We start from the raw sequence: 25,076 nt of genomic DNA, 5'->3' as shown, positions 1-25,076 counted from the left end.
TGTACTCTAACCATTTTTTAAAAATTTTTTTATTATTGTTTCTACGATTAAATTATCCATTTTTAATGTGGTTTTGTCTTTGTCTAAACTAATAGTAGGTATTATAATTGATTTATAAGCTGCAATAGTTGTTTAGCATTAAAGGGAAATGGCGTAGTTCCTGGAAATAATCTGAAACAAACCCAAATTACAGGAAGGTGAAATGCCCATTAACGGTTTTATTCTGCTCCTTGCAACGATCCTCTTTGTTGATCTTATTGTATTGTTTGATATCAAATCAAAAATGTTTATGCATGTTTTTACTTTATAGCAGTTTTCTGGAAATTACCCCATATGGAAAAGAAATAGTAAAAACTTATATGATTTACTCATGAAAGTGGCCACTTTCTCATTACTTTCATATGTTGTTTTAGTAAGTATCCAAAACATACAAGTTTCATTTATATAATTTTTCAAGGGATCTTATATCTGTTTTCACTCTTGTATGCTTTTCATACAAGTTTCACACAAGACAGATACAAACTTTATAAGATTTATATATATCTTTTCCATATGGGACCCTAGGCATCTGTCAGATGTCAGATGTGGCACTGTTCAAACAACATCCAATTTGGGCTTGTTGGAACTCACTCCCTTAACTAAAACACAATTGCACAGTTTCATGTTGAGATTCATATCCTTTTTAGATGCATCGCTCCAACACCACCAGGTAATCGCCCTTATACTGCTGACATGTTGCTACTTGAGAAACTAACCCTCCCTATCAGTGTAAATTCCCCTATACTTCACCAAACTACCAGCTACATTCAGCTCACTTGCTGATCAGCCAGTATGTGTGGAACAAGCCGTTGCACACAGTCCTGCAGGCACTTTCCATGTAGCTATGTCACTTTTTTAAGTCACCTGATCAAATATAAACGTAATTTAAAAAAAATGTTTTCTAAAAAATCTATAAAGCGGAGGAAAGTCAAACTTATGCACTTTTGCTTACTGAACACAGTCATGTTTCATTCGCACGGACATAAGGTTACTTTAAAAATACTGAAATTACTGCTTAGAATCAAATGTGGTTATTATTTTTTTTAGATATGATATGGTGACCTCTAGTGAGATCTTTGATTCGCCAGAGATAAAATTTTATTATGTGTGTGTTTCAGCCATGAACATTCATTTTGTCTAAGCTTGAAAACCTATCTTTAACAAGGGTTAGTTTATTACTTTATGTAAAAACATATTTGAATATATTATCAGTTGATCCACCTGTCCCACCTATGCACCATACACCCTTCACAGTTTGCCAGTCCACTGCAACACTCATACATAGAGACAATCATTCAAAGTTACATCCACACACAGGGGCTAATACCAAACTAGACAATGCTAATTAATACCAAACTAGACAATGTACACAGGCACAGAGGGAACATGTAAACTCAGAAAGGCTGTTTTGAACCGTGAGCCATCTTGCTGCTGGACTGATATGCTGAATCACCCATATGATCATTCTTCTCATTTCTTTGTTCTTAAACACCATTTTCAGTTGGCAAATGTATTTTTATTGATTTTCTCTTAGTTGCAAATTTTGATGTTTATATATTCAGTGAGCTAAAACCAGAATATCAGCACCAACATAAAAAAGTCAATACACTTAACTCACAAAGTTATTGTGCCAGAAAAAGCCACTATATTGTCACAGTGGAATTGAGATGATTTAATTTGAAACAGCTGAGATTTCTGTTTTTCGTTTCATTGACGGATCGTAAAATTACTAATGTTCAACGGCCTGTGTGAGCTTTCATAATAGATTATAGGCAGCCTGTTTATCGGGGAGGAATGTGAAGAATGGTGTTGCATAACAAAAATCAATATTTGTTTTAACACTCTCATTCAAAATAATAATGATCATTAAAATAATACACTTCTTAGTTATTTGGTTAACATGAATGGATCCAGGGTTACGATTAGCAAGTGACAGCAACAAAGCACTTCTTCGACATGAAACAAGCACTAATGTAAATTTCATTCTCTGTATGTCCTTGGTGTTCGAGACAGACAAGGAAACAACGCTACTCATTGCTAAACACTGAAAATAAATCCTTCAGTGTTCTGTTTGTCATTCACTACTGTACAGCATGCAGACAACAGTAGTGGGCCATCTACACATACAGGAACTGCTTGGGCATTGAAACTTATGCCATGAAGCTCCCAGTGGATGATGTTAATAACAGATGTTATGGAATTTCTGTTAACAAAGTCTGCAGACACAGTCAACTGTAGTCAGTACCTTTATTACCAGGCGTGGGAGAAATACACAGACAGTCAGCACTGATGGTTATTGCAGTCATGAGTGCTCTGCGCTCTGGGCAGGGCAGCGCCTCTTTTATAGCATCACACAAACATCTCACAAAAGCTCTATCTCAATGGTATCATAACATACTCATTGCATACAATGCCCACAGGCTGTGGCTTTTTTTTTCTGCTCTTGACGAAGGCGGTCGCACTTTTCTCCTCCTCCTCTCCCTTAGCTTCCCTGCTTAGCCTCTTATGTCCTTGTCTAGTCTCGTGTTTTTTGTATTACTTTTCCCTGGAACACTCTCACAGTCTGCTCTCTGAAACCTAAAAGAGGAATTATGGATTTGATCAACTGGTCCCTAAATGCAATTGACACCCCTTTCTCAACGAGAAGTTTGGGCTTGGGTGAGCTTGAGTGCTGAAGATATCTACCTATTCGGAACCATGATAAGAGGGTTCTGGCTGTTCGGAGCTGGGTTGGCCCTGACTTATTGAAGAATTAAGGAAGCGGAACCGGCTGTTCAAACCCCCACAAGGCTGCCCGCTGGGATTGAAACGATGGGAAGAGGCGTAAGTTTCTCAAAATGGGCTCATTGAGTGCAGCACGGATAAGATCTTGGAGAGGCTACGGCTGCTGTGAATACTCAGAATAAGACCTCTGAGTGCAGACTGGATTACATCTTGGAGGGGCTCGCTCGGAATAGCATCTCTGAGCGCAAATTGGATGACATCTTGGGGAGGCTCACTGTGGTCGTGAGTTCTCAGAATCAGCTCTTTGAGCACAAGAATGACAACATCGCAGAGCGCAAGTTTAATAACATCATGGCGAAGCTCATGGCTCTCCAACGGGAGATTGAGAGACCAGTGTTGGACTGTTAGAACAGCTTTGAAATTCATATGAGTTGTTCGCACTAAAGTAAAAAGCACCATCACTTCATGCGGATACCCTTTCGGCGCCAGCTGCGGTCGCAAGGCTGGAGCCCAACAAAACACCCTGATAACGACTGTGTTTAGTCTGTTCCTTCCCATTCCATGTAAGGCCACCTGGGTTGGCTGGAAGACTGTTTACTTAGCCTGGCAGGGCGAAGGACGCTGTCTCAGCTGAACTATGGATACGCACACACATACATATACACTAATATGCACACACTCATCCCCCCTCCCTTTCCAAACGCCTTCGATGCTTGTTCCCTCCTGGGAACACGGCGGGTCTGAGCCCGTGCTGGAATGGTAGCGCTGGGCAGGATGGCTGCTGTGTTTGCTTCGGATTACTCCTCACCCCCCACCCGACTCTGTGGCTGGTCATGTGTTCCATAATGTTGTGTTGTGGACATTTATGTGCTTTTTTGTGCAGAGGAGTTTTTTTGTTCCCATTTCACTGCAGGGCAACCTGCACGTGGCAAATAAAGCCTTGATTGATTGATTGATTGATTGATTGATTGATTGATTGATTGATTGATTGATTGATTGATTGGCTGGGCAGAGAGCAACTGATCACATGGGAAAGTCAAAGCAAGACATACTTGCGGGGTTGTTGCAGGATGCAGATTCCGACGTGTCAGTGGAGATCGGTGATGCATCAGAATCTCCAATCTAAGCGCATATGGCTTTATAGAGACAGATTGATTACAGTAGTTAGTTTGCCTGCCTGAAAGTCTGCCTTCTGTCATTTTTTCTGTTTTCTGTTCCCAAAAGGTTTATTCTGTTCATCTGGACGTAGCGCTTTCAGTGTGAGAAACATTTCATCACTCATCCAAGTGACTTCTTCAGTCTCAGCTGACTGCAGGTTTCACCAACCCTACAAACAGTTGTGGTGGCAGATTTCTTTTCTCATGTATTAATCACATATTTAATCATATCACATTAGATACAGTAATATCAATTTCTCACTTTACTATTGTAGGAGCATTCCTGTCACTAGTTTACATGCATGTGGAATGTTAACACAGTGAGGCCATTGTAATGGGAGACATTATACAGATAGTGAGACTCCTTCTGCTTATCAGGGATGTAAATCCTTAGGTGACGGCCAAGCAGAAAACAAAGTCATAATTCTCTCTGTGAAGGAGGAGGGGCCAACATGTGAGAGTTAGTGGAATGTTCTTTGTCTGTGTCTCTGTATATAAGATGCAAGGACGGTGGCCACAATTCAGAGATGGTGCTGGTGTTTCACTGGGATGCTCTCTCCACATTGCAATGTGTTTATTAAACCCACTTCAAATCAAGCTCACTGGGTGTGTTGCAGGTTATTGTTAAAATTTCCATAACACAGTATATTGCACAATGACTGAAAGTAGCACCACTGAATTATCAATGGGCTGTGAGATCAGTTCCTTGATCATTAATATGCAAATTCTCATGACCATTGATCAACAACTACAGATCAAGGGTCACTGATCAAAGACCTTGTCATGTTTTCTGTTATGTGAGTGCTAGGTGGCAGCTGGCCACTGGTTGGAAACTGGAGGCGGCGACTTTAAATTAGGACCTGACAAGACTGGTGTTGCTCTGCTTTGTTCCTGATTCTAACTAGACTGCTGTATCCTCCCATCCTGGAGAAAGAGCCGTTCAAAGAAATCATTAAAAGACTATAATTAGACATTTACACCACTGATGAATATCTGTAAACTTCTGACCAAATCTGTTTATTTAAAGATGGTCTTGAAAAAAGTCATTTTTGTAACTTCCAGATAACCTGTTAATGTCAGCTACTACTTATAAGGGAACTGCAGTCATCCTGCTGCTCACGTTTGCACAAAGCTTATACTCACACCCAGAGACTGATGAAACCAATATACACATTGCTCCATATATTATGCATATTATTGGACACATTATTAATTTTTTAAGTTCATTCAATACAAAGTAATCATCAGCAGTCGTAATAAGAAAGCAGTTTGATTTAACAAAGGAAAGCTTTCTGACTGCTCCATGATCGTCTGTGAAGGTTCTCAGTCATCCAGGTCATCGTAGTCAAAGGAGCTTGCAAAGAAAAGCGTCTGGACTTCTTTAAGTTGCTTGAAGACGTTTCACCTCTCATCCGAGAAGCTTCTTCAGTTCTAAGGTCAAATGGTGGAGAGTCCCAGATATAACCTAGTGGGAGTAACCCCCCACAGAGGGACAAAAGGACCCCCGATGATCCTCTAATCGCCTGAGCCAAGGTGTGAAACTGGGTGTGGGTCCCAATCTGCCAGAGTTTCGGGTGTTTTCGTGTGCTCTCCACCATTTGACCTTAGAACTGAAGAAGCTTCTCGGATGAGAGGTGAAACGTCTTCAAGCAACTTAAAGAAGTCCAGACACTTTTCTTTGCAAGCTCCTTTGACTGCTCCATGATCAACTTCCAACCTTCAGACTGGTAAATGTTTACTCGATATTACTGTCCGTAAACACAGAGATACTTGAACTGTTTTAAAGTGTCATTTTTTAAAAAACGTCTCTCTTTTTTGGCCTTTAGTCCTCCCTTTGTACCGATGTAAAAGACAGAATAGTAATCTCTCGCCTTAACCATCTTCTTATATTTATTGAAAGGCCTCCAGCACCGTGCAAGGTTGAACGGAGTTAACGGAAAAACGTGTTAGCCCTGTTCGGCTCCCGAAAAAGATGTTTGAGTTGCTCTTGTGTCTAACAAGATTATTTTTTTCAATACTACTCTGGGCTGTGTTGAGCAAATTGAGTTAGCACATTTTAAATTCCAAAAAATTATTGGTCGCTTAAATGACTAGTATGCATTAGCGGTTTTTGATACCGGCGACACGGGCTTTTGCCCGGGGCGGCATTGTGGTGGGGTGCGGCATCGGCAAAAACCCTGTGAGGAGAAAACTCTTAGGAGGCAAGAAACACCGACTCAGAGATTTTACATGTACATGGACGATGCCCCGTCACAGAGGGAATCGCGCTGGGGCTCTCAGTATATTCTTTATTTATACTCAAACAACTACAGGTGTGGCATGTATAGAATTCAATAATAACTCCTTAAAAGGAAAAACCGTTAGCTTATCTGTTGAAACAGGAGCTTATCTGTTGAAAAAGGAGGTAGCTTTTTGGCTGTCACAGCACATTTTTTCTGCACACAATGTCTCACTCCCTTTTCCTGCAATTGTCCAATTCACAAGCTCTTCTTCCTTTAAATGAAGCTACAAAGATACCACCACCGCGACTCTTTGGTGATCTATAAGGTGAAGGGAGGGCTGATTGGGTATATCCCGCCTTCTACTTCTCGCCTGTAGTCTACTCACCAGAGCAAATCAGTGTGTCTGGTCATCATGAAGATTATTCTGCTGACGACCTTGGCCCTGCTGCTTACAGCATGGACCCTGATGCACTTAAAGGATCAAGAAGCCAACTTACATAGAAGGGCATGGACATATGACAACTCACACCTGGCTGAAGTGACACAGGACCACATCCATCCCTGGATGAACAACGCCTGGTATAGATACATATATAATCGCACAGAAGGCAAAAATTGTTATATATGCTCACACATGCCTGCTACAACACAGCATGCTACATTATATGGCAGACCTATGAACATGACCCAAGTGACATGCGCTGTAAGCTTTGCCAGTCAATATTCAGGAATTGTCCTAAACCACAGCAACCCCCTGACTATTGGACTATCGTTTTGGGCTGTTTTTAAATGCATCGACCAGCATCAACAAAGAGCAAAATCAGGAAATTGATGCCATAAGAATAACTGTTATGCAACACCGAGTTGCCCTGGACATGATCTTGGCAGAAAAGGGCGGACTTTGTGTTTTGTTTAATACAACTTGTTGCACTTATATTCCAGACAATGTGCATTCTGACAATATGACAAATGCTCTACAATTACTTAGAAACATTAAACAGGCACAGGTAACCGATTGGGCAAATTCACAAAGTAATTGGTGGGATTGGCTTATGAGCGGCTCATGGAAAATGCTGATGTTTAAGGTTTTGATGTTTAAGGTTTTGATGTTTATTGGCGTAATACTTATCATGTTTTGTATCTTTACTACATGCATTATTCCCTGTGTAAGAGGAATGGTATCAAGAATGATATCCCAATCTCTTGTTGCATATGTCACTGTGCCAGACGAGGAAGAAGGAGAAGACGATGAGTATGAAACTAATGTGATGAATGATTATGTTTGAATGATACACATTTTATGATTAGACCGAAAGCACTCACAATGTAGGGTCTGTGTCTGAAACACATTGATGTATCTGCTGTATATTGTTAAATTCGCTACCAACAGGAGGGAATGTTGAAAGATTTTGAGTTTTGTGTTTTGCAGCATGAAAACCTGGTTTTTAATAATGCTTTTACATATAAAAAAGTGAGCAAAAACCACAACTAGATAATACATTTAACAGCTTTATTTTTATGTCAGGCTCAAAATATAAAAATATCTCATGTAGTGTATAAAACACTTTAAAACAATGAATTTAGTTTGGCATAAAACCGCCATACGGAATGACATACAGGGAGGAATCTGAAATGCCATACTTCATTTGAAGAAGAAACACAGCTCATTGATGTTCAACACCTTCAGCACCATATTGGGATGCAGTCTGACCCTAAATGCATGATAATGGTCATCAAAATACAGGGTTTCCATCAGTTTTCCGCAGAGCAATACAATGTCATCTTTCACAACAATACTTTTGATCTTACAAAAAAACGAAATCTCAGACACTACATCTGTACAGATGATAAAGTCATTGTGGCACTCTGTACCATGTGTTATTATCCACTTAGCTGAAAACAAACTGGTAGACAACACAACTCCAAGAAATTTCTGGACCTTCTTCCAGCTCTCCAAGTGTCACCATCTTTCCTGGTCCTAAAGCTAATGTTTCCAGGCTAAAGGCCTCCCAATGCTTTATTTTATTACTATTATATTTATTTGTACTTGTGGTGTACTGTGGAGGTACACTCTGTAAGGCTGCATCTTTAGCCTGAGTATGAATCTCTGTGGTAGTGAAATGTGGAGTGATGGCATTAAGGTGCTCTTGAATATTTGTGAAAAGACAAATACAGACAGGCAATAAGAATCAAGTGTTTCTTAAATTGGTAATTCATAACATAAAAATAGAAAAGAAACACAAACCTTCTTGAAGACCACAAGACGCCTTTCTGCTTGAGAAGCTGACACATTTCCTGGTCTCTTCCGACCCTGACCAGATGGTGGAATCAGATGTAATAGCAATAGAATTGCTGAGAGGTCACTGTCCCAGCCTGCAAAAAATTATTTGTTTTTAATAAAGTTGAATCATCATCATCAACAAAAACACATTTCAATGCATCTGCATTGACAAAATGTTTGAGTAGACCCAAAAGACAAAAAGGATAACTGTTCTGTGTGCTAATCAAAGAAACAACAGCTCACCAATGTCAGCATTTACGTCAGTGGCATCCTCAGGAAAGTCAGCAGCCAGGAAGAGTTCTTTCCACATCCCCATTGCAGAGCTTAAAAACTGGCACTTTTTGCACGTACGAGCACGCGCTCATGCACTCTCACGCACGCGCGCCCACTCATCCGAAAAAGGGGCACTTCCGGGCCATGCGGTCCCACTGCGCACGCTCTGTCTTCTCGTAGCGGGTGCGTTTTAATTAGGTTCATCAGCCATTGTGCGCATTTTGGCTTTTCATGGTGAATTTATACAAACAGGAATTACTTTGTCTTTTTACACTGACACTATAGAAAGACTTTTGTTATCAGACAATCGAGCTGAAACGGCAAATTGTGTGTGTGTGTTTCTTTTATAAGCAGATTTTCTACGGTTAGTTAAGCGACTACCCAACCTTGCTGCATTGTTACATTGTTTCTAACAACTGAGCATTGTTGGCTGTTTCAGACTTTAAGACACCGTAAAAAAGTAACACCCCACCTTGACCTTTTGACCTTACCGGAAGTAGGCTACTCTGGAAGTGTGTAATATGATCCATACGCGCGACGAATTGCATCCAGTGAGGGGAGGGTACTCTGGAAGTGTGTATTGGATTCCATATGTGTGACTAATCACGTCCTGTGTGAAAAAATTGTTTTCTCCCTTAGAGGAAGGGGGGTCTGTGGAGGGAGGAGAATAAAAACGGGGAGGGCCAGCACTTTTCTATGCACAGACAACATGGAGCCTTTCATTCTGCAGCCCTGCGTTCCTCTGTACTTGGACGGGGAAGAGATCTGCTCTCCCATGGGAGGCAGCAGCGGTGACTGGTCCTCATCGGTGCTTAGTGACACCCCCGTCACCGTCTACAGTAACAGATCAGAAGCAACCGATGCTCCGTGGAAAGAAGGGAAAAATAAGAGCGTCTTCATGTTCCGCAACCAGATACCGGCTCCGAGGAGCTTGCGGGGAGAATGGCCTCACTACCAGCACTCAACCCTACCTCCTGGCTGTTGGGGTGAAAAAGAATGGCATCCACCGGTTCTTCATTATTCTTGACAAGAATGCCATACCATGCAAGTCTACCTCTTCACTTGGTGCTTTTGATGAACTGTTTAAAGCACATTTTGTGTTTGGCACATCTTACAACACTATGCTTCACAACATGTACACGTTCATCCAAACCACAGGTTTTAGAAAACATTTAAATACCAAACACCTTAACTATTTTGACCAACAGGCTACTAGTGCCTGATGTGGCAGTTAAAGACGTTAGCACTACAGGAGAGGTGATGTCAACTAATGTAGAAGAAACACCCACAACATCTGAAAAGTTGAAAAGGTCAAATAAGAGCACTTTGGATATGTGTGCCTCAGCTGCTGCACAGCTCAGGGCAGCTGGATTAAGCCAATCTACTGTGAATAGTTTGGTCTCCTCAATGGAGTATGTGTTTTTTGAGATTCATACTCAGGCTAAAGATGCAGCCTTACAGAGTGTACCTTCACAGTACACCACAAGTACAAATAAATATAATAGTAATAAAATAAAGCATTGGGAGGCCTTTAGCCTGGAAACATTAGCTTTAGGAACAGGAAAGATGGTGACACTTGGAGAGCTGGAAGAAGGTCCAGAAATTGCTTGGAGCTGTGTTGTCTACCAGTTTGTTTTCAGCTAAGTGGATAATAACACATGGTACAGAGTGCCACAATGACTTTCTCATCTGTACAGATGTAGTGTACATGGTCCCTCCTAAACAATGTAATAATGATACTAAAATAATGGCATCCAGTGAAACACACATCACTCAAACAAACCTTTTTCATATTTGATGGTTAGTATCCCAGTTGAGGAATCTGTTACTATATCCTCAAATACATCATCATCCAACTCAGTCCCTGAACTATCAAAAGCTTTCACTCCTTTTGTTACGGCTGGCACACCAAACTTTGCAAATGCTGGAAACAAGCACACAAGTTTGAGTAAACAAAGAGATTACATGACATCTAATGTTTTGTAGCCTAAAATGAAGATCATTTCAAGATACTTTTTCAAAAGTGACTCAGATAAATAAAAACGAAATTATTAAGCGCCAGTAACATGCTTGATAAGTGGTAGATTAAAAGGAGTGACACTTATCAGGTGGAATATTATTTTACTGTCTCTGTGTTACTATTCACACTCAGTATTATTGCTTTTGCATCACTTATGGTTTATCATTTATGGTTACAGAAGAATCCTGCATTCCAGGCTTAATCATATTCATGTTAAACTGAGCAATAATAAGAGGTCTGCAGATACATGCACTACACACTCCCCACACATTCCACTGTAATGCTGTTAAAGCTGAGGCTGACTAAAGACAACCCCATATTTGGTTTTGGACAACAATTGAATACACTTACACAGAGTACACACATTCAAGTCCACACTACACGCACCTACATAGTCATGTAGAACACGCACACACTTATGGAGAACTGTGAGGGCGTCTCAGGACATGCTCCCTGTTTGACACACACACACTCACAATAGACACGAATAGATATACACACCACACACACTGGTTTTCTCTAAGTGCTGGACTGAGTGGAAACATCTGGAGGCCATATAAGGGGAATGTGATGGACCGAGTTGAAAAACAGGAGGAGCCCAGGAGTTATTAGAAAAATATAGTTTCCATTTATTTAACCCCCAAAAATTATATTTACAAGACTAATAAATGTTGAGCTCATAAAAGAGGTCAAAGAAACAAAACTGAACTCAGGCAAAGCCTGCAACCTTAACAAACCAAATGACTGCCCAAACATACATAATTGACCTAAACATGAAATGACATACAAGGGTATATATAATGGCTGATCAGACCATTGTGACACATGAGGGGTAACAAACAAAACACAATCATAAATCACAAACGATGCAGTACAATCTAGTTTGTTAATAAACTAAACACTAAAGAAGAAAATCAAAAACCCCATTAAACCCTAAACTCAAATATTTAATTAAATACAAATACTTTGTTTTTAAAGTAAAGAAAACACACATTCCCCCCTTCAGCAGGAAGTGATGGTGTGGTCCAATTATCTTCCTTTGTATTTAATGGTTTCAAACCCTGGCTACCATCTTTTGTCCAGCAACTCCCAGGGATGATGGCAGGTAAGAAATAAAAAGACAAAAGTTAGTCAGAAAGCAAAGAAATTAAGTAGTATGAATACATAAGTAAGCTAAATGTGCGCGCTTACAAATAGAACAAATGTATCCAAACCAATCAATAAAGTTATCGGAGACTAAAATGTATTACCATGTTCAAAATGAAGAATGAAAATACAAAAGTTACTGACTTTAGAGTGTGGCCACGGGTTTGGCCATCACAGGGAACTTCCTGAGTTCTGAGAACTGACTGATACTTATCATGTGACTTGACGTCATCATTGCAATAAAAGCCTTGTGACATGGTTGTTCGGGGGAGATCAGCTCTGAAAGGTTTATGATGCTCATCTTCCCCACATATATATGTGTATAATAAAAACCACTATTTTGACATCTACTGAGGACCATGCAGTCGTTTGTCTCCTCCTCAAAAACTCGAACCTTGACACACTCACATTATACAGTTTTCCCACTAAATATACATTCATAGCTAAGATGATTTCAAAACGTAAATGATTTTCAATTAATCATAAAATGCAGTTTGAAGAGACTAAATAACAAAAAGAACTTAAAGCACCTTGAACACCTTTTTTAAACAATGTTGTTTTCTTACCAGCAATCAAAATTCCTTAAGGCTTGGCTCAGATACTCTAGCAAATTTCTGCACACCTCCCAGTTTTGCTTTAAGCAACATGCTTCCTGTGGACAGTAATTTCTTATAGTCAGTGCTCTTCTTTGAACTACTGTAAATAGAAAATGTGAAAATTAAAACAGTCCCATAAATACCAGTAAAACAGCCTTGCAGCGTTATTTCTTACACTGTTACTTTTTTTCAGTGTAACAAGGTGTTTCAGCCCTTTGGCTGTAGTTTTTAAGCCCTGTACTAAATGAGTATTTCACCTACATGAAATATATTCCTCAATACAGACCTAAAATAATTACTAGTACTTTTACCATTTGTCTGATCTAACTTAGCACTAGGGAGTCAGTATTTTGTTCATCTTTAGTTTAACATACTGCACAGTCTGCTAACAAAAATGGAAAAAGGTAACTTGTGTCAATACCATCATTAGTTAACATCAAGTTAACTCACTACAAATACAAACACTGTCATCTTAAGTTCAAACTACAAAAAGAAAACATTACAAACTGAATCCTGGATATTTTGGATACTTTATCAAGCTTATACTGCCTGCTGGTTGTAATCACTGTAACTGTAAAATCACTGAAGACAGTGGAATTGAAATAAGACAATAACCTTACTGAAAACGACCTCTATATCTAGGTATCCAAAAAGAAGTGAAAGATGTAACATCAGTGTAAAATTTTAATTAGTTAATGCTTGCCTTACATAATTTAAAATGTAACAATAACAAGCGAATTGACCGTGCACCAAGGTTAGCCAAAATGCTAGTTAGCTAGCTAATGTTAATATGTAGCTCCCAACACATGGAGGGTTTAATTTAATGGAATTTCAAACATGCTAGAACACAACACAATCACCACTACACACTGAAATAAATTAACAAGCCTTACAGTCTTCGCCAACACTAATTAACAACCCTACGTTAGCATACAGGCAGTGTCACATTTGCTTCAGGTACGAAATGAAATATATAATAAACATGGACAAAAGGAATGTAACCTTATTTTAACATGCTACTTGTGTTTAAAATGTCAAATTGTTGGTTTAATAAGTGAATATGAACAACTTGCCGTGTAACTGACGTGAAGAAAATGGCATCGTGAAAAATCCTCTTGGTTTGAAAAGGAGTCTGAGGTGGGAGGAGCTTTCTAGAGTAACATTGACACTGTGACTGCTCTTTTAACTCCACGAATTATCACCCACACTGGGAGGCGTTTTGCTCCAGCTGTTGTTATAATGACTATATTAGAGTAAATACACTTTAACACTGCTGATTTAACACTGGGAAATTTACTTTGTGGGTTGTGCGAAATCTCAGAAATAAACCCTAGGCAAAGTTAATCTGTGAACTAAGATAGGTAGGTCTATTAGGTTATGTTGTGGTGATCCTCGGGTTGGGGAATGGTGTTCATACTGGAGTGCAAAATTAAAACCAAGATGGACAAGAAAAGTTCAAAGCCCTCAGGTCCTCAGTTTAGAAAAAAGAGAAAAGAAGAGGAGAAACAAGAAAAAGATACAGGTAAGCAGATGTGTCATTGGATGATGGCAGGTCATCCTGAAACAATCAGAATCAGAATACTTTATTAATAACCCCTAAGGAAATTTTGTGGGTTACATCTGCTCCAAGAAGAAATGGTAAAAATAGTAACAGTAACAGACTAAACTCCAAACAATACATTATGTTTCAGATTTTAATATTAATTAGTGTTACAAGATAAATATATATTCTTGCATATATGCATAATATGTGGAGCAATGTGTATTTCATCAGTCAGTTAAACCTTTGCCGTATATACAATATTACAAGATAACAGAGTCTGAGTAGAAGCAACAGGATGACTGCAGTAGTAGCTGACATTAACACATTATCTGGAAGTTACAAAGAGCAGTCGACCTACATTTGCTCACTTTTTCAAGACTGTGTTTAAATAAGCATGGTCAGAAGGTTACATCATGGGTGTAAATGTCTAATTTTACGCTTTAACGATTTCTTTGAAATGCCCTTTTCTGGAATTCTACCGCAGTCTAGCTAGAATCTGGAACCAAGCAAAGCAACGCCAGTCTTTAAGGTCCCAATTTAAAGTTGCCTCCTCCAAGCTCCACCCCCCCTCTCAGGATGAACATAAACATTCTTTGCACAGATGTTCGGTCGTCTCCTCCTTCTTGACTTCTTCTTGAACTGCAGTGTGTGTAAAACATGGCTGTGTTCCTCATCCATCCATCCATTTGCTTCCGCTTATCCTTTTCAGGGTCGCGGGGGGCGCTGGAGCCTATCCCAGCTGTCATAGGGCGAAAGGCGGGGTACACCCTGGACAGGTCGCCAGTCTGTCGCAGGGCTAACACACAGGGACAGACAACCATTCACACTCACTCGCACATTCACACCTAGTGGCAATTTGGATTATCCAATTAACCTATCCCCACAAGTTGCATGTCTTTGGATGGTGGGAGGAAGCCGGAGTACCCGGAGAGAACCCACGCAAACACGGGGAGAACATGCAGACTCCACACAGAAAGACCCCGGCCTGATGGTGGAATTGAACTCAGGACCTTCTTGCTGTGCGGCAACAGTGCTAACCACCGTGCCCTGTGTTCCTCATCTCACGGTAATTTTCTTTTAGGGCTGTGTCCTTGTTTTTCTGTCTATTGAGCATTTCTGCTAATTAGAAAACCAGCTTCCCTCTTGTAAAAGTCCCTCTAAAAATGAGAAGAAGAAGAAGAAACCCAAAAAACAGCAGTTCCAGGGATTGGGCTGGAGGGAGAGTCGAGTCGAGAGGTTGAGTGCGCTGGCCTTATGAGTCCCCGGCTAAATTACCCACAGGTGTGAGCAATCAGCAGAACACTGAGGCCCCTCCCAGGGGTGAAGATGCCGACTTGGAGGGAGACACACTGGCACACACCCGGACCATGACACATTGTGAAACAAGACTAAATCTCTGTATCACAACGGTTTCTATGAAAACATGTTGTTTTGTGGGGATAATATGACAAATCTTTTGTGGTTCCTATTAATGATCTATGGTAATTAATAAAGAGGAAGGAAGAAGAGGAAGCTTGAACAGGGGTTTTGTCCATTTTCATGAGAAGTAACAGCATGAACATATTTTAACGAGAAAACATGTTTTTTTTTCATCACAAAGATTGTGATGTGAAGCATCAGCTGTAGGTTAAAGTGTCACTTCAGTAAAGCTGCTGGGAGAAAGAAGTGAAGACACACGTTTTAACAGAAGGCTTAAAACACCAAAAAAACTCCAATATCATTTTTTTCTTAAATGTAAAGAATATAAACTGTTAAGACAATGAGTTTTACTTCGTACTGTCCATGTTATGTTGTAGTATCCATTTATGTTGTAGGCTTCTTTGCTTTGTGGACTATAAAAAAATTGACGAATTCACTAAATAAACTAGACTTTTACAGTCTGCATCTTTACTGTTTTTTCTGCTTTTGTTCACTCCTAGTTTGACAAAAAACAACCCCAAAACAAAACACCACAGACACCCACTAACAACAAACACAAAACCCACAAACTATTAGCTGCTTTTTTCCCCCTAAACACAGGAGCAAATAACTGTGATGTACTTGTAAGGAAAGTGAACCCGTAACTAATTGAAAGCAGGCCACAGCTGAGTCAGGGCTAATAGAAATAAGACCATGCGGTGTCCAGAGTGCCTATACATGCAGTGGGATATTCCAACACATTTGAAAGACTCATTTTGTACCTCAGGAGGCAACCCCATATAAAGGAGGCAGATAAGTCGCATGGTTCAGTCGTTGCTCCAAGTAAAACCTATTGAAATCAGCGATTCTGAGAGTCACATTGTGGATATGTTTATTGCTGGACAACACGGCTAACAGCCTCACACACTCTTTAGACTTTAGAAGTTTTTTGTGTAATGGTTTAGTCTCTCACACTGTTAGATTTGTATTGTTCATTGTCATTTATGCTTAGAAATATTTACTCATATATGCTTAGAAATATATAATCATTTGTAGATTGAAAGAATGTCTCATCCTAGGAGGTCTGTAACAACTCTGTGTAGCATGAAGAGGGGGGTGCGTTCACTCCTCTACAGAGTGTTCTGGCATAGATCACACACGTCCTAGGAGAGGTCGTATCTTCTCTTGCTCATTTATGGTATAGCAAACACACGTATATCCGTGTGAGTGTAAGAGCCTTTTGTTTAGATGGACCGCTAGACTCCTGGCACCAGCTTCAGGGAGCCTTCATGGGGTCACACTCTGGCCCCACACACACACACACACACTTACACAACGCACAGGCAAGGTACTCTTTGTGTGTATGTAGACGTCATATGTTAATGAACCCATGTATATTCATGTAACCTCCATAAAAGAGCAGTGTTACGGGGGAGCGGACGAGAGCGACTGTGGTCAAGCGAAGGAACGGCGCTTGTCGTGGTTCTCTCCCTCATGCATGAGTAACATAAAGAACTTTGCCTACTTGGTGTTCAATGCTTTTGCTGTGTAGTTAAATTGTCTCGTTCCAGCGGTGGGCCTGTGCTAGACAGACCCAACACACACCTTACCCTTTTCTCCCACACTACCACAACGGTGTGATTCTCAAAGTGCGGCTCAATGAACAAACAAAGACTCTAAAGTCAGAACAGAAAGATACAGTTGAAAGATTGGAGATGAATGTTTTTGTTTTTATGATGTGTAGTAAACTATCCCCTCTTCTATGTCTTGTTGTGTTGTGTGTACCTTAGAAGTCAAACTATACATTAACCATAGTTATAAAAAACATTTTGAATTTCATTCAGAGATGTCAAATCTACGACCCTTTACTGGCACAGCCTCACACGCTAAGATTTTTGATGTTTTTGTGGATAAGGGTTTAGCCACAAACATAATTCCCACTTCTGGATAAAGATCACTGTATCTTCATGCTTCTTATGAAATTAAGCGTGGCACATCTTTATTAAGTTAGTATTTACTAATGCCTACATAATAATAGTAATAATAATGCACACTATGTACTCTGTGACATTAAGGTTCAAGAGTTTGGTACCAAGTTTTTGTTTTTTTCCCTTTGTTTTTGTTTTTTGTCTTTTGCCATCTTCTGTTCACCACCCAGTGTTTAAATTGGTCAATAATTTTAAGCCAAACTTTCCAGGTTGTATGAATGGCCCAGAATGTTTCTAAATTTTGTGACTCAAAAGTGAACGATGTGAAATACATTTAAGACATGAGTTATTAAACAGTTGAAAAAGATAGTGTGATGGCCATAATACTTTATACAGGTCAAATATTTCAAGAATCATATTTCTCAGTGTTTCTTGTTGATTTACCAATATATTCATGAGAGTTCTCTGCAAATGTTTGTGAATAGCACTAATATGCAGTGTGTAACTTACATGCATTTAAAAATTGTGATCAAGTTAACAATACACTAAAATTATGAATAACTTTAAGCTTGTATTCCCTTCCACTTCTGTTTCTTCTTTTCAATGAAGACTTTTCATGACCCAGAGTAAACAGTAACTGCGTAGAAGTCACAAAACATCTTCACATTTCAATTCAGGGGAGTATTTTTGATACAATAATTAGGCAGAGATTAATACATCACAGATGCTACGATTTATTTGTTACAGTTCAGGACGGTAGCACCAAACAGTGCTGAAAGTTAGACCATAGTTCTCCTCTCTAACAGACTCAGGCAGCTCAAACTGGGCAAGCTGATGCAACAGCTGTCGGATGCTGTGACTCTCAAATTGGGCTCTGCCGGGATCTCCGATAAGTACTTTAGTGCCATGGACTCTGACACAGCTGTCCAACCAGCTGTGAAGGTGAGTGGCGAGGGCCTCATCGTAGAACATGTCACCTAAGAGGATCAGGCTGAAGGCGTCGGGTTCTGAACCAATCATGTTTGTCGTCAGACAAACAGGTGGTTCCAGCCCGTTCAGCTCACAGTTCATTTGGGTCGCAACAGCTGCAACTGTAACACAAACCAGTAGATTTAAGGCTTCTACTGCAAGATATGGTAAAATACTATAACAGCTTCAATAGTATTTAAAAATAACTATTTTGTTAATGTTATCCTCCTTTTTGGCATCATCTATTAGCCTTTTTTTTTTTTTTACTTTAAATGCCAGTAGTAGTGCAAATGTATCACCACCAATAATTCTAGACAACACACAGGAAAAAGTATTAATTTCTTTCAGATAATGCAAAAAGCTACAGCAAAAATGCAAAACTGGACATAAATCATAATTTAAAATAATCTAGAGTCAGAATGACTTTTGAAATTGGTCATACATGTGGATGTCTAGAGGGTGTCAATGGAAAATTGTACTTAGTAGTCAGTATAGTCTTTTAATGATATAAGTTTGCATATGGTAGAATACTGCATGTAATCATTTGTGTTTAGAAGTATATAGTTGGTGGCATATTGAAAGAATGTCTCATCCTAGGAGGTCTGTAACATTCCAGGGTGTTCTGGCGTTCACCCCCACATCCTAGGAGCATGGGAGAGGTCGTACCGTGTCTTATTGTTTTACGGTAGGATTAACGTAGCTATATCTGTTCTAGTCTAAGTGCTTTTTGTTTAGATGAACTGCTGGACTGGAAGTCCAGCAGGTTTAGGGAAGTCGTTTATGGGGTCACACACACACACACACACACACACACACACACACACACACACACACACACACACACACACACACACACAAGCACCCACTGAAGTATAAATAAAGAACGGGGCAGTTTCTCAGTGCGAGTCTCAGTTCTGGAGGCTGCCCTTGCTAGCAAGAAATTCTGCGTGTTTCTCTTCTCTGATTCTCTACTGAAGAAGTGTTTTAGAGTACATCTCTTAACAGAGGGATAAAGTGTATGTCCTTGCAAAGCGTAAAAAATACACATGTGAACCATTTTAACAACAAACCTACTTTCTCATAATTCCTGCTTTTTTATTTAACAGTTCAGAAACATTCAGCAACAATAACAGATTATGTGAACACATAAATAAATACACACAAATGCGTACCAGTGTCAACGTCATTAGCTACTACGTGAGCAGCACCACGCAGTGTTGCAGCAATGGCAGAGGCTCCACAGCCGCTCCCCAGATCCAGGACTGTCTGATTCCGGCACACCTCAGGATTATCTAAGATATACCTTTAATAGGAAGTCATTAAAGAAAAACAAACGATTTGTTATCAGAAATTGCTGGACATCAAAAACTACACTAGCTAGCGCTTTATTAGGTGTACCTTCTTTGTAGTCTATATTGTGATGACAGTATCATAAAGTTGCTGTAGATTTGTCAGCTGCAAACACATGACGTGTGTGGGAATAAAGAAAATATTTTACTGCTACACATAGCTTTCATCATTATCATTGCATTAAAACGTTCATTAAGAGCTACTGGCATTAGATTAAAACTTATATTAAAGGTGCGGCTATAATCATTTTATACACACATTGCAGGTTGTGCTCATGAAAGAGTTGATGCTCAGTCTATTTAAAGGTCTTAAGTTTCGTTTGGCGCGATGTCCTGACGATCCATGGTGTAAGTGACTTGGAGCAACAGAAGGTTAACAAGCCTACACGCTTACAAACATAAATGCTTTTAAAGAAAGGCCAGGCCAAAGGCCTGGAATTCATTTTGCTTCTAACTGCATTTGAGTTTGCCTAGTAACAGGTGACAGAAGAAGAGTCGAGAAGGTTGCAAACCGTCAAGGACCATCTGGAGGGTGAAACAAATTGCCATGTATGGAAGAATGTGATAGAAAGAGGAACTTCTTTGTCTGTTTTTATCTTTTTAAATTGACCATTTACTGTAACTGATGCATGTCATATTCTTGTTAATGCATGACGGAGCGGAACCCTGATGTCTTAAAAGCATTCTGAAGTGTATTTTTGGGTGAAGATCTATGCTGTGTTGCAGTGTACATACATAATACTCAACTGACAGGAGTGCCACCTGGTGTGGTCTTCTGCCGCTGAGTGTTCAGCAATGCTCTTCTGCATATGCCAGAAAGTTTATTCTGTTCTGTTAGAAATAAAATTTTTAATAAAGTTTCTTTTTAACATGAATTTCAATGTATGGTTATAATAGAGTTGGTACACTCGTTATTAGAAAATTGCAAGTATTTAACGCCATGGTGTGAAGGGTTGGGCGTTGAAGGTAGACTGGTACACACTAACACTAATACAGATCACAATCAGAGAGAACCTGCCTTAGGAATGGATGGCAGTTATGGTAGGATGGTGTTTCTGTGCTGGCGATGGCACAGAAACTGTAAGGTTAAAGCTGACACCAACGTAGAGGAAAACATATAGATATAAAACATGTCAGGTAACAACTGTAGAGGTATGCGGAAGGCCCATGAAGCTTGGTTTGAACTTCAGCAGGTCGTCTTGACCACGTCTACATGCCTAAATGCTCTGAGTTGCAGCCATGTGAATGCATTATTAGATATCTGTGTTAACGAGCAGTTTAAGACGTGTACCTAATAAAGTGACCGGTTAGCCATGGTTGTCATCTTACCTCGACAGTGCCTGTCCCCCTGGCCAGTATATAGCCCAGTAGGGGTCATCAAAGGGCCATAACTCCGGTCTCTCTCGCCAGAATCTGCATCGGGGGGTGAATAACCTCAGCCTGATCTCAGGAGTCAGGCTCTGCTCTCCTGTTATCTCCGTGTTTTCTATAATAAACTTCCTGATGTGCTCAGCAGATGGGCAGACATTTGAGAGGTATCTGTGTCCTTGTGTCTGCGTAAACACTTTGTAAATAAGTTTACCATGGCGGCTGCATTGCAGGGGCATTAAAAGCGCTGCTGACATTATAACAAAGCAGAGATAAAAGCAGCTAGACTAACGTTAGCGGGGCTTTCAGTCCCATTAGCCTCATAACTGCATTTTTGGAGAGGCTTTTACTATTTCTCGTTGAAGCTAACAGTTGTATCCTGTTATTTGTAAAGCGTGACTCTTCAAAACCTTACAATGGTGCAACAATCAAGTTAACAAGGTTAACAGATAACACGATTCTTGCTGCTTCCCACACGAATGCAAAACAAGGTCGGACGAAGCTTCCTTCGACCGTCTGGAAACAACACACAGACTCTCGGTTCCGTTCAAAACAATTCCTACCAGTGGTTTATATGCAGTATTAATGTAATTTTAGCTAATGATGGGCGTGCATTTATTATCTGTTTATGGGATATATAGTGTTTTTCTCTCTCAGTCAGTGTAATTGGGTTTGTGGACACGCTATTCCAAGTAATACATACCTCCCCTGTCAGAGCATATTAAAGTACAAAAGTGCAACTTGACCAAATTAATTTTAAAACAGTAAAACATAATTAGAACATATATATGGGTGGGAAAACCGTGATTGTATTGAACAATTACAGGTTTCTGCTCATTATTAATGTTTCCTTTTTTTAATTGAATTAGAAATTGAACAGATTCATGTTGGTCTATGTAACTCAACTTCACTGATCCTATTTTACCTACTGGTAAAAGGCCTATTTTTTACCAGTTTATACAGCTCATAAGGGACAGTTTTGCAGTTTTTCTTTCACCTGATGCATGCATATTATGTCTCTCTGTCCATCTTAGGCAGACATATCACAGCTATTACTTTTGTTCCTACTGGATTTAGAATAAACTTTAGATCAGGGAACATTTCCTGATTAGGATGCAATTCTAGGTGGCATCTAGGATGAAAAAGTCAAAATGAGATTTGATGCCCTGCACATTACTGATCACTATTTGTGTGTAAAATAAGTAATGATTAATCAGTGGCAGCTACGTTTTGCAGGACCTGGTCATGTACAGCTGCTACTTGTCTCCTGCCACCTGCCACTAGATGTTACACTAAAGGAGAAACAGCAAATTAGTCATAGGGATGTGCAACCTATCTCCAGCTGCGGCTTAGCCCTTGTGGCCATCTGTCAGGTGACTCAATTATGTCAATTAGCCAGTCTTGGGCTAGGGAAAAATAATCTCGGCAGAATTCATAAAACAAAAAACAGTTAGGAGTTTGCACAACAAAATAAGACGTTCAAAACAAATAAAAACGAAGCCATTCAAAACCTTTAAGACATAAAAAGTTAAACCACAATACGAAATAAAAACATGCAAGTCACAGAGGTCGCCTGGTTGAGGCAGTGGCCCATGTGCTGAAGGCTACAGTCCATATTGCATGCCCTGGGTTTGAGTCTCAGTTTGATACTCAGTTTGAGGCTTCCTCAGACTATTTGCTGTGTCATTTGCCTTGCCTATTGTCCTGCACAGTCATTACCAATAAATGGGGTGATCGTGGCTCAAGAGTTGGGAGTTCGTCTTGTAATCGGAAGGTTGCCGGTTCGAGCCCTGGCTCGGACAGTCTTGATCGTTGTGTCCTTGGGCAAGACACTTCACCTGTTGCCTACTGGTGGTGGTCAGAGGCTGCCAGTGTCCGGCAGCCTCGCCTCTGTCAGTGTGCCCCAGGGTGGCTGTGGCTACAATGTAGCTTGCCAGCACCGGTGTGTGAATGTGTGTGTGAATGGGTGGATGACTGGATGTTGTTAAAATCTCCCAATTCTTTTAATCTTTGGGCTGAAGGAAGGACAATACTCAGTGTATAAATGCTCAATCAACAATCATTTATTTCCATACAATTCAACACTTAAGAGCATAAGAACGTCCGGACGGGAGAGATGCTTGCAGAGGGTCACAGCATGTCTCCAAATGGTGACGGGTTACTCAGCTTCTTATAGCCTCTAGTGGCCCCCATCTAGTCGTAAAAGCCTAAACATTCACATTCTTTCTCTGTTACGGCGCCTAAGTTATGACCTCGGCTCCCTGTCTTTCTGCTCTCTGTAAAGGTGGGGGTATGGAATGTGGTCTGTCTCCCCTGTCCTAGACGCAGAGTCTCCTGCATACAACCTTTCTTTTCATGATTCAGCAGTAAAACATGTCAAGAACACAGTGTGAGACATTCACAGCAGATCAAGGATACAGAGTGATGCACACTTTATCTAATGAACTACAAAATGAATATGTTCTTTTAACCCAAAAGTATAATGAGAACTACATACACAGCACACCATCTAAACTAAAGGAAATTATATGACCTACAGCAGTTAACATAATTCAACTACTTTAACTACAGATATAAGATAACATATGATAACAGAATAATCTCACAATGTGTAAAGCGCTTTGGGGTCCTTGGACTAATAAAGCGCTATACAAATACAGGCCATTTACTGCAAAAGCCTCATGTTCTAAAAACTCTTTATCTTACAATTCTTTCTTTCTTCCAAAATCAAGTTTTTCACCATCTTGATGGACAATGAGCCACACAATCAAAGCTATTTATATGTTGTCTCACCTCTAATTTGCAGGTAGAAGACAGCTTCAGAAAATATAGACTATTTTTGCAAAACAGAGGATAAAATGTACAGTAATATGAATAGGATTTTATAAAAAGAAACAAAAAGATTAAAATTAATAATAAAAAACATCAATAATTAACATGATAAAAGAACAAAGCATTTTGCCCAGCATCCCGGTCATGTTTGCAGTACAAACTAAAGCAAGTGCTTTACGTAGTTAACATTGCTAAAGTATTTACTTCAAATGAATAGAGTGAAAAACAACAGTGCGTATATGATCGGGTGGTTTACTGAGACACAGTCATACATTATGTGCAGTTTATCTGGTGGCAGAGGGGACTGCAGCCCGAGGCTTCAATTATGGCGCCTCTTATGTTCTCATCTTGTGAGAAAGTATTGCTTTTTGATGGAGAAGGTGGAGGAGTCCTAATGGATAGTTGTCTTCTTGTCATTGAATTTACCCAGACCTGACCCCTGTGGCCTAGACTGGCACACCCACAGATCTGCTCGGGGATTGTGTTTACAGATGGCTGCTGTCTATCACAGCTAGCGGGTGTAGCGAGTTGATTTCATATTGGAATTGCAACCTTGAGGCCCCGGTCTATGAGTCTGTGTGGAAATGGCGCAGCAATTTGATCACACTCTGCACACGGAGAAGATCACATATACCTTTGTTCTCCATTATACTGGCTGTGCTTCAGACATCTTTTTATAGCATCATGTATGATTTGCTTGTTCAACAGACCTGAAATTTAACAGTTTAAAAAGCAATTCATAGCCTCTGTTCATTGAAACAGGAAGATACTTTTGGCACATGGGAATGAGAATTCAAAGCAAAAGGTTTTCTGTTTTTAGTAATGTATACACAGAGCATGAAGAAAAAACAAGAAAAAAAATGACAAGAATGAGAACAGACAACAGAATCGAGTTGATAAAGTCTACTAGAAATGTTTCCATTATAATTTTTGTGATGTTTGGCTTCTTTATCACCGAGTTAATCACAGTTATGTTAGTATGAGAAGTGCTTTCTACAGCTCTCCCAGCAAAAACTCTAAACTGTTACAGTAGTTAAGTGTTTTTAGGCTTAAAGGTTAAATCCTGACAGCGCAGCCAGACCGGAGTCAGTTCAATATGAGTATCAAGCCTCTATTCTTTCCATCCAACTTCTTCCTCCACTCTGAAATGCAACATTACTCTTCATCCTTTCAGATTTAAAACTATTCATTTATTGTTTGATGCACTTTTCTTCTGCCCAGCCGGACTAAT

At 39.9% G+C, this 25,076-nt stretch overlaps 2 protein-coding genes and 1 long non-coding RNA gene across 3 annotated transcripts in view; 1 reads left to right on the top strand and 2 right to left on the bottom strand.

The window, feature by feature from the left end:
- The window catches only part of amn1 (antagonist of mitotic exit network 1 homolog (S. cerevisiae)), a 23,937-nt gene extending 23,867 nt beyond the window's left edge, over window positions 1–70 (top strand). Inside the window, exon 4 of the mRNA XM_004570802.3 lies at window positions 1–70. This exon is cut by the window's left edge and continues 726 nt beyond it. The gene's annotated coding sequence lies outside the window, so the exon portion shown is untranslated.
- An 11,251-nt stretch (window positions 71–11,321) lies between these two features.
- Window positions 11,322–12,816, bottom strand: LOC143419618 (uncharacterized). Its single transcript, XR_013099630.1, has 2 exons — window positions 12,429–12,816; window positions 11,322–11,802 (listed from the first exon to the last, which is right to left on the bottom strand). It is a non-coding gene; the product is annotated as an uncharacterized LOC143419618 (long non-coding RNA).
- A 4,713-nt stretch (window positions 12,817–17,529) lies between these two features.
- Window positions 17,530–21,521, bottom strand: etfbkmt (electron transfer flavoprotein subunit beta lysine methyltransferase). Its single transcript, XM_004570801.3, has 3 exons — window positions 20,975–21,521; window positions 19,469–19,599; window positions 17,530–18,418 (listed from the first exon to the last, which is right to left on the bottom strand). The coding sequence occupies exons 1-3, from the start codon at window positions 21,268–21,270 to the stop codon at window positions 18,069–18,071; spliced, it is 777 nt and encodes a 258-aa protein (XP_004570858.1). The 5' UTR covers window positions 21,271–21,521; the 3' UTR covers window positions 17,530–18,068.
- Window positions 21,522–25,076: the final 3,555 nt, after the last annotated feature.

The sequence above is a fragment of the Maylandia zebra genome, linkage group LG7 (genome assembly GCF_041146795.1).
Source record: "Maylandia zebra isolate NMK-2024a linkage group LG7, Mzebra_GT3a, whole genome shotgun sequence".
Classification (NCBI taxonomy): Eukaryota; Metazoa; Chordata; class Actinopteri; order Cichliformes; family Cichlidae; genus Maylandia; species Maylandia zebra.
Note: the sequence above shows the minus strand (reverse complement) of the source record. Positions and strands in the feature narration are given on the sequence as shown.

Bases quoted from the DNA above. Each gene is read 5' to 3' on its own strand.
- etfbkmt (XM_004570801.3), bottom strand. From the start codon at position 21,270: ATGTCAGCAGCGCTTTTAATGCCCCTGCAATGCAGCCGCCATGGTAAA. The intron at 19,600-20,974 runs GTAAGATGACAA...TTCCTATTAAAG, and splicing joins GGGGGACAGGCACTGTCGAG to GTATATCTTAGATAATCCTG. The intron at 18,419-19,468 runs GTACGCATTTGT...TTTGTGTTACAG, and splicing joins AGCTAATGACGTTGACACTG to TTGCAGCTGTTGCGACCCAA.